General features: G+C 38.0%; 1 protein-coding gene across 1 annotated transcript in view; it reads right to left on the bottom strand.

Annotated features, from left to right (window-relative positions):
* The window catches only part of SLC12A2 (solute carrier family 12 (sodium/potassium/chloride transporter), member 2), a 47603-nt gene that overhangs the window by 12773 nt on the left and 24895 nt on the right, over positions 1-9935 (bottom strand). Inside the window, exons 11-16 of the mRNA XM_010145296.1 lie at positions 9566-9673; positions 8521-8644; positions 7011-7112; positions 5683-5838; positions 4516-4615; positions 851-962 (exon numbers count right to left, since the gene is read on the bottom strand). Of these exons, the coding sequence (XP_010143598.1) occupies positions 851-962; positions 4516-4615; positions 5683-5838; positions 7011-7112; positions 8521-8644; positions 9566-9673 (702 nt within the window). The remainder of the gene's footprint in view (positions 1-850; positions 963-4515; positions 4616-5682; positions 5839-7010; positions 7113-8520; positions 8645-9565; positions 9674-9935) is intronic.

Raw genomic sequence — 9935 nt, 5'->3', positions numbered from 1 at the left:
CCCCTTTTATTTCACCAATTCTAATTCAAACCTGAAGAACCTCAAAACATGATTCCACACTATCAAAAAACCCCAAACAACACCAACAATATAGCAGGCATGATCAGCAGCATTCTCGTTTTCAGCATCAGGGTTGTTCGAACTTTAGCCATCTTGTTCCTGCAAAGCACAACCCACTTCACCAGCAGGTGGCACAAGCTTGTCCTCCAAGCGTAATGCAGTTTTAAAAGGAAAGGGCTTTGTAATGGAACACACAGATACAAGATGACCCAATATTAAGTTTTATGGGAATATTATTTTCAAGCAGTACAAGTGTGCCTCTGTGTGTACACAATCCGAACCAGAAAGCCTTTGTCACAGTACTGTCATTTCTGCAGTTCCATGTTGCAGTCAAACTGATCTCTTCTTTAAATACTCTCTTTTTATTACTTATATCAGGACAAAACATTGTGTTCCTCCTAGACAAACTGCAGAATACAGGATGAGATATAATCAAGAACACATCAGCCCAGTTTCTGCAAAAGGATACAGTTTGCAGAAGGATACAGACTCTAACCAAATGGTCAGTCAGTGAAGGCAGTGTCACCCTTCTTACAGGAAGGCAATTTTAAATAGAGATGGGATATGTTCCCAGAAAATCTCTAATCAGAATTGTTTTCCTACAAGAAAGACGACACTACCTTAACTCTTTTCAGCATAGCTCTACTTTTAAAAGACAGTAATTTAATCTGTAACACTTCAATTCTAGAAAAAAAACAACTTAAAACCAAGAACCACAAACAAAAAGCAAGTAAGTTAACCCCTCCCCACCCCCCCAACCAAGGTAACTTTAAAGATAGAATACACTTACCATATGCACATGGCCACATATCATCAAGCCCACATTCTTGGTGAAAGCATGGACAAGGTGAAGCAAAGCTGGACGTGCATTTGGAGCACCTGTCATAATTAAGCACTGAGGTCTAGAATTGTGAATAGATGAGGAGAGAAAAAAAGGTGGGAATTCGTTACATTTTGAGTTGTGGCTGGTTTGGTTTTTTTTTTTCCACTAACAGAAACAAGTTTCTTCCACATATTTGCCATAAAAACACAATCATCACTGGAAAGGTAGTAACTTCATCTACTTTTACAAGACTTTCTTGAAGTAAGTAAACATCAATTTTTCCACAACTGACAGAAGATACATTTTGAGTAGTGGCTGGTTTGGTTTTTTTTTTTTCCACTAACAGAAACAAGTTTCTTCCACATATTTGCCATAAAAACACAATCATCACTGGAAAGGTAGTAACTTCATCTACTTTTACAAGACTTTCTTGAAGTAAGTAAACATCAATTTTTCCACAACTGACAGAAGACCTACATTTAATTGGTTCCAAATTGAGTAATCCTACTGAATCTGAAAATACACCCCTTTAAAAGGCAGAGACAAATGACTGCAACCAAGTTATTCTAGGCAACTTTCTAACGAATATAAGATGAAGTGTCCAGACTTCAGAATTTATTTCAAGAGGTATTTTTTCATATCATAAGAGTTACGTAAAGTCATCTGTCTCAATCTCTATAGCAGCTTGACTTCATTTTCCATATTAGAATCATTTAGGCTGGAAAAGCCCTTTAAGATCATCAAGTCCAACCATTAACCCTGCACTGCCCAGTTGCCTCTAAACTACGTCCCTCAGCACCACATCTACACATCTTTTAAACTCTTCCAGGGTTGGTGACTCCACCACTTCCCTGGATAGCCTGTTCCAGCGCCCAACAACCCTTTCAGTGAAGAATTTTTTCCTAACATTCAAATCTAAATCTAAACCTCCCCTGGTGCAAACTGAAGCTGTTTGCTCTGATCCTACCACTTTTTACCTCGGAAAAGATCAACCCCCACCTCCCTACAACCTCCTTTCAGGAGTTGCACAGACCAATAGGGTCTCCCACCAGTGTCCTTTTCTCCAGGATAAACCACCTCAGTTCCCTCAGATGTTCCTCACAGGACTTGGTTTCCAGACCCTTCACCAGTTTTGTTGCCCTCCTCTGGACAAACACCAGCGCATCAATGCCCTTATTTTAGTGAGGGACCCAAAACTGAACACAGTACTGAAGATGTGGCCTCACCAGCACTGAGTACAGTGGCACAATCACTTTCCTACTCCTGCTGGCCACACTACTTCTGACACAAGCCAGGATGCCATTGGCCTTCTTGGCTTTGAGAGAGGGTGAGGTCTCCCTTCTAGATTCCTTTCTCCACGCTAAACAACCCTTGTTCCCTCAGCCACTCCTCATAAGACTTGCTCTCTAAACCTTTCACCAGCTTTGTTGCCCTTCTCTGGACATGCTCCAGCACCTCAATGTACTTCTTGTAGTGAGGCGCCCAAAACTCAACACAGTATTCAAGCTATGGCCTCATCAGTGCTGAGTACACAGGGACAATCACTGTCCTGCTCCTGCTGTCCATGTCATTGCTGATACAAGCCAGGATGCTGTGGCCTTCTTGGCCACCTGGGCACACTGCTGGCTCATATTCAACACCCCCAGGTCCTTTTCCACCTGGCACCTTCCCAGCCACTCTTCCCCAAGCCTGTAACACTGCACTGGGGTTGTTGTGGCCCAAGTGCAGGACCCAACACTTGGCATTGCTGAACTTCCTACCATTGGCCTCAGCCCAACAATACAGCCTGTCCAGATCCCTCTGTAGAACCTCTCTACCCTCAAGCAGATCAACTCTCCCAGCCAACTTATTCTCATCTGCAAAGTTATGTTACAAATTAATATATAAAAACTATTGAATTGGTCTGGTTTAGAATGTATCTCTAGAATTCAAAACATTTTTTTGACACAGGTTAGAAACTGTTTCAGGCCAAAAGTAGTTCTTCTAAAGCCATTGTGCTTAGAAATGGCTTACATTAAGATCTGTATCTCCTTAAGATTACAAAGAAGATTAAAACTCAGAAAGCTGTATGCTAGCTTTACAAACAAAACAGCTGAAGTACTTCCAATGCAATCATATATACATACTGATCAGCAGAGCATTCATTTACTGTACCAACACAAGCAAAAAGTTACACTTGGCAAGAATTTTCTTATAAAGCTTGTTTCTACATTCAAGTCTGCAATCAAAATAGACTCATAGCAGAAGTGAGGTTGCAAAACAAATCATAGTTAAGTACTGCAAGGTACTGCCAGTCTTTAGATGTGTACTAGGGAAAGTGTGAAAATTGCTGGCCTTGATACCTAAGCAAACGAGTTATTGAATGTACAGACTCTTTTCTCCTGTTAACAACGTAGCTTGATATAATAAATAACACAATGTTTGTATTTTAATGTCATGTTAGGACTTAAAACTTGAAATAAGAGCTCAGTCAGAACTCGGAGTATTTTCCTAACTGACATGAAATACCACAGATCTCCCCTTTTGAGAAGCTGCGTTGCTAACAAGGTTCTGTATTCTGGACTTAACCTCAGAGAATAGCATCTGTATCAATATTTCCCCGAGCACGCTCCTTAGTGCATGCAAAGTCTCCCTTCTTAAGCAACAGAAGATTTTTCTCTTGCTACTATGCTGAGCTTAACAGAATAACACCCTTTCTACAGCTGCAGCAGCAAGACATGATAGAGATTTGCTACACTAATTGTCAACACTACAAATCCTGTGCTGGGCATACGCGACATGTAGAAGGTAACTGCTCTGTTTGAAGAGACACGTTAACAGAACCTCCATCATTGGAAATACTCAAAATTTGACTGGATATGGCTGTGAGCAATCTGATGGAACATTAACGTTGGATATAATTTCGCAGACAGATCCACAGTGACTCAGCTGAGTTGGGAATTGGACAAGACTACATGGTAATGTCATGTTCAACCTATGATTCTATTTTTGGGGGGAATCAGTTTAAGTCAATACTTTTTGTTACAATTTTTTGAAGCATCTTTCTTCTACAATAGCTTATTCCAGAATTGTGACATAAATACTGTAGGACAAAAAAACTGCCTCCTTCAGAATGACCCTTCCGGGTAGCCATAGTGGCAGACAAGAATCAGTTCTCTTCAGCTGTTTGAAAAACATTCACATAGCCTGTCTGTCATTACTGAAGTGCAGTGAGAATGTCTAATCTGAAATAGCTGGCATTGAGTACAACATCCACAGTATACACTTCTTGGGGATTTTAGGTTAGATCAGCTTTATCCCACGTATGTGGACTGAATGCTCATTAGCAGTTTGGAGCATACCCTCCAGTTCAGTTTCAAAGAGGAACACAATTCACAGTTCATGATGCAAACCATGAGGCATCTAACAATGAGCAGACATTGTCCACAGACTTGGTTTTAAGATGCACTCTTAACCAGAAATAAAATGTTAATGTAAACATATCCAGAGAACGTCTACAGTGATCAAATTCAAAGCTGTCATAACCCACGAGATGAACAGGCATTTAATAGAAACAATGATAGCAAACTTCATGACAGTACCCTACTGAACACATAGAAGTAGTTTCCTATGTCTTTAATATTAACTGTTACCTAAAGTTTTTCACGTGATCTTCCACTCCTGAAAGCCGAATAGAATGCTGCAGTGCATTCAAGTAAGTCAAAGCTTGCGTTGAGGATCCCCAGTTCACATCTGTTGGAAGATTTGAAGTTGTTCATTATAAAACCACACAATCACAAAACCAAGGTTGAATACCAACTGAAAACATAGAGGATTTAAGCTACATCTTGGTACATTTTACACAATACTAGTAAACAATCCCTACAACTAAATAGGTAATTCTAATTACAGACAACATTTCTGTAGAAGTTTAAGCAAACAAGTTAGAGTTTGGTATTTTACAGTTATAGGAAAGAGGAATTGAGGGCTTTTCCCCCAACATTTCAAAGACTGACAACTTCAGAGTGAAAAAAAAAATAAACACATGCAAAAATGCTGTGCTTAGTTATTTTATATTACAGCAAAAGAAAAAATTCTCAAAACATTGCCTAAACGAAGTCAAACACTTTCACTCGAAAACTGCTAGATTAAGCAGTTCCTTTTACATTATTTTTATATGGAAATGAAAGATCCCTGTACCCTCTCTATTTGTTCCTATATACATCTTTGGATAGCTACAATGAATTTATCATCCAAGTACTTCATAATCTTCATAGCCCAGGATACAGGGTTTTTCTTATTTTCAACTTCAGGAACAATTTTTGGTTCAGTTCTGCTCCATCTTGCACTTAGGATCATACAGTGCTCTTAGGAGGAGGAAGAAACAGTAGAAATTGTTTTTCATAGGTTTAGGAATGGTTTACTGAAAAAACAGCCACCACTCAAATCCCTTTTCAATTTGTAAAGGTAAGGAAGCATCTTCTTTCACTTCTTATCAAAACTTATCATGCTTTCCTAGTGCCCTTGTTGCTGCAAGCCATGATTGTTGCAGATGAATCTTTTCCTTTAATTTTCATTTCAATGTTTATGCCTAAGTGCAAGGCATGCACCTTGATAATTTGGGAGGAGAGGGAACAACAGCAGTGACTCTTCAGGCATAATTACATTTCATTACGAGTCAAAAGCCTGAAACAGTCTAGCCTTGAACTAGGCAGTCAAATAGAAGCTGGGGTTTTTTTTCCCCCTAAAGGCCATCAATTTTTCCCTTGTTCCATATCCCTCTTCCCCTCACCACAACCAAAAGAAGCCCCTATACATACCCGGTTTCTTGTAAGTGACATAAATGTAGAGTCCAAGGACTATGACATATGTTAGAAGTGCTGCCCACCAGTTAATGACAAACATCACAATGCAGCACAGAATAGCTCCAACAAGAGAAATCCACATATTGTAGTACTTGAAAGCAGGGCGCCAACCTATTCAAAATATAATTGTGTGAATAGAAGAGGGAAGTATCACTACTCCAAGAGAAGTAAGGCAATATTCTTCTTTTCCTTTCCTAGTGTTCTGCATCACATTTCACATGAATGTGTAACAGTTTCAGTAACGTACAAAATAAAGACTTTGGCACACTTTGGCTTTCCATTTTCCAACACCTTTCAAATAAATATGCATCTTTCTTACATAGATATGTAGGTGTTCCTAATTTTGTCCTCTAAAAGAATCTCTCAAAAGGGAAGTGTGGAGATGCTCGTGCCAGTATGTCTGTTAAAGCAGGCTACAGGAACCTTCAGCAAGCTTGCCTGACAAATAATTTTTGCTTTCAAAGGTAGTACAACATGAATCATCCGCTCATGACTCAACTCTCTCCCATACTACTGCCTGTTTCTGGTTGTGTATTTTTACTATTTTCACATGAAAAGGACAGATATATCCAAGCAGAGTATGTCAAAATACTTAACTGTCACTCTTTTACATCCCTATTTGTCATAAGTTTATCCAAAATAAGGTAAATATATATGCACAACCCCACTAAAACACCCAAGATTAACAAGCGTATTAGACATAGAACTGTTGTGTAAAGACAGTTATGCACATGCTCTGGCAAAATAACGGTATCTACAGTTCAGCTACTTAAGAAGCTTTTAAGAGCATTATTTCAGTACAAATGCATAGCGGACTCCGTACATACACCTGTTTTGCAAGTACTGGGTTTTGGTTTATTCCTATAATCTAACTAGCCTCCCACAGGCTATAAAATACCACCTACAAATTACAGTTTCTTCTGGATTGGAAGATGAAACATTGTAACAGAAAAATCCAAAACCAAAAGGGTTATTCTTGAACACCAGATACTGAATTCGCAAGAAAGCTTTCCTCATGAGTTTCTCAATAAACACTGAATTATCTGGTGTCCCCTCATACCTTTGGGATGATCTTGTCATCCCAAACATGGCCTGCTGGATCTCTCAAGTCCTCAAAATTTCAGAAGACCTAAGTACACACCGTATCACGCTTGTAATTCAGATGCATCATGACAGTCAAATAGATATTTAGTAACTAAACTGAATATTCATTTATAGTAATACTTTGTAAATTCTGTTTATGCATAGAGAAACTGCACTCTAAACTCTCACCCCTCTCTTACCTGGAGATTTTGCAAGAGAAGCATGGAATACAGAGAAGTTAATCAAGGCATATGAGGCCAAGAAGAAGTTAGAAATAATTGGAGCAATAACGTTCAGTTCAGCTGTAAAACCAAAAAACAAAGCAGGCTGTTATGAAAGGTATCATCCAATGGCTTCATAGATTCCAGACTAAAAAATTTGCTATAAACAACCTTATTTCCTGGTGTACTGTAAGAAGCAGTAGTTCTTCTCTTCTGTTCAGAGAGAACTATTATCTTAATGGTCTCTTATTTACAAAGTTATCTCCTAATAATCAGAAACTAACTTTCAGTTTTAAAAATATGAACATTCGTCCATACTACCATATGTTCCAGGACTCCCACTTTTGAAGCACTACATACTTTCTCAAAATGATTAATGGAGAAAATTTTTTCCCCACCATGGCTTGATCAGTGCACCAAAACACTGGGTTCTGACAATATCAGAAACAGACACAGCATTATGTTACATACATCTCAGTGCATCTCTAGCTCAATTCTCAAAGAGAAGATACTCGTAAGAGACAATCAGCTATGGTGAATTTAGTGTGAGCAATGTGACAAACATATTAATCTGCCTGCATTTTAAATGAAAAGTTGCATCAATGGAACTAGTATAGTGCATTATTACAGACCAATACCATCACAACAATGACAGCACCCCCTCATTAGTGAAAGAAATGGAAGAACCTGATCACAGAATCATCTGGTTGGAAGAGACCTTTAAGATCATGGAGGCCTTCCGTTAAGGCAGTATGGTACAAAACATTTACATGTGTACTCTCAGCATCAAAAAAGAGCTATCAAAATGCAGAATGTGCCATGTTAGTCTGTAAGTTTCTGCTTGTTGTAATCAAGCTTTCCGTCAGTAAGCTGTAGTAGGGACATCATGGGTATACCCATGCCTTAAGCAGACTTCAGGTAAGGAAGAAAGAGCAAAATGAGAAAAGAAGTTTAGAAGTACTGATACAGGACTCATGGATGGACACATCACAATTAGTTTGCCATCCACACAGAACACACGTAATTATACCTAGACTACCTTTACCTTTAGCAATAGCAGCATCAGCACTCAAGTCTACTGTTTGTAACTTAACAGAAAACACACTCTTGTTCATGCAAGTCTGTCACTTACTGAAGCTATTTGTAATTATTAGAAAAATCTGAAATAAACTTTCATATTTACAATATATAACATTTCTCTCCACCTCAGAGAAAAAGACGTATTTTTATTGATTCATAGTGTTTAAAGACAGATACCCACAGTTCGTAAAGTGCAGTATTCCTACAGTTCAATTCAAATTCATTGCAGTTCTAGACAGAGTTGTATTTAGAAGACAGGAGAAAGTAACCCACAAACAGATTTAGAACACTGGATTAGAATTAAGTTGTGCATCAGACCTCTAGGACACTGTTATCGAGTCATGATATGGACTAGAATGCTTTGTAAAGGACAAAAGGATATTGAGATTTATTATAATGTCAAACTAACCAATTAGTATGAATCCAAGAGCAATTAAAAACGTTAGAAGATATCCTCTCAGTGGTTCATTGTTCTTCCCATACCCTTTTGCAAACATCTGAAATGCTGGATAAATGTTGTCCTTGCACAAAGCCTAAGAAAAAACAAAATTCAAGAGTCAGTATGCGTTTTGTTCAAACCATGTTCCTTCTGATGCTTACTAATACTGTCTTGCACTTCATATTATACTCCTGAAAAAGAAAGTTTTATAGCCACCATGTACTGATTTTATTTTCAGTTGTCTTTGCTTCTTGACATTTTGCATTTCCAATATTCTATCCTTCAGTAATTTCCATCTGTAAGAGCTTTGCTTTTCTGTAAGTAATTTACTATTTTACTTTACTGGTGTCTTACAATCACAAAGAGTCTTTCTTTAGAGCTGATGTTTTCTCAGAAAGTGGAAAGTTCGCCCAATATATACACTAGTTCTCTACATCAGTATTTGTGTTTCTAGTCTGCAAGAAAATCTCTTCTACATTTGACTCCCTACTAAACTTTTGGAAAAAGAGATCATTTATTAGGTAAATCTTTAATGCTCTCTAAAGAGAACTTGTAAGACAAAAAATGGGATTAAATGGTTAAAGGTAAAGCAAAATACATTAAGGAACACCAAGAAAAACAATGTAAATGATTTATGCAAGAACCGACACACAATTGTTTTGATAGTGTATTCTCTGAGGATTAAGATTCCTCAGCTACATGTTCAACTTCATGCTGCTTCCTTCTGTGATTACACTGAGAAATAAATTAATCTGTTCCCTTTGTGTGTCCTCCACTGTTACTTACAACAGAAAATAATCTCTAAATTAACCAGAAACATATGAGGGAATACATGACAGCCTAGCTATGTTTAGTAACAGTAACAGACTGTTTTCCCATTCTAAGCAACAGGTAAACACTAGATCAATCTACTGATGTCAACTGGTATGAAGCACAATGGCAACATATCAGAGTTCCCTTCCAAAAATTCTGATAGAGAAGTAAATGGAAATTATAGGCTTGCTTCCAAACTTACCTGGAAGATCTTAGGTGCACTCACAAGAGATGCTAATGCAGAAGACAGGGTAGCTGAAAAAATACCTGCAGAAATCAGCGGTGCAAATCCTGATACCATGCTCATTACCTGAAATCAAAGTGTTTTTTTTAAAAAAAGAATATGAAAAATTACACTATACAAATGGATGGCTACATTAATTACCCGAACAGAAATGTTAAATACTACATACCCTCCACTTAAAAGCTATTTGAATATCATGCATTCATATCAATGAACGAACTAGGGAGAAATCGAGGGATATAAATATATCCTAATTTCTTAACTAGAGAATGTAACTCCACACTATATATTCCAACCATGTAATTCTCATGTCGGGGGGTGGGGGGGG

The sequence above is a fragment of the Buceros rhinoceros genome, unplaced genomic scaffold (assembly GCF_000710305.1).
Source record: "Buceros rhinoceros silvestris isolate BGI_N320 unplaced genomic scaffold, ASM71030v1 scaffold5861, whole genome shotgun sequence".
NCBI lineage: Eukaryota > Metazoa > Chordata > Aves > Bucerotiformes > Bucerotidae > Buceros > Buceros rhinoceros.
Note: the sequence above shows the minus strand (reverse complement) of the source record. Positions and strands in the feature narration are given on the sequence as shown.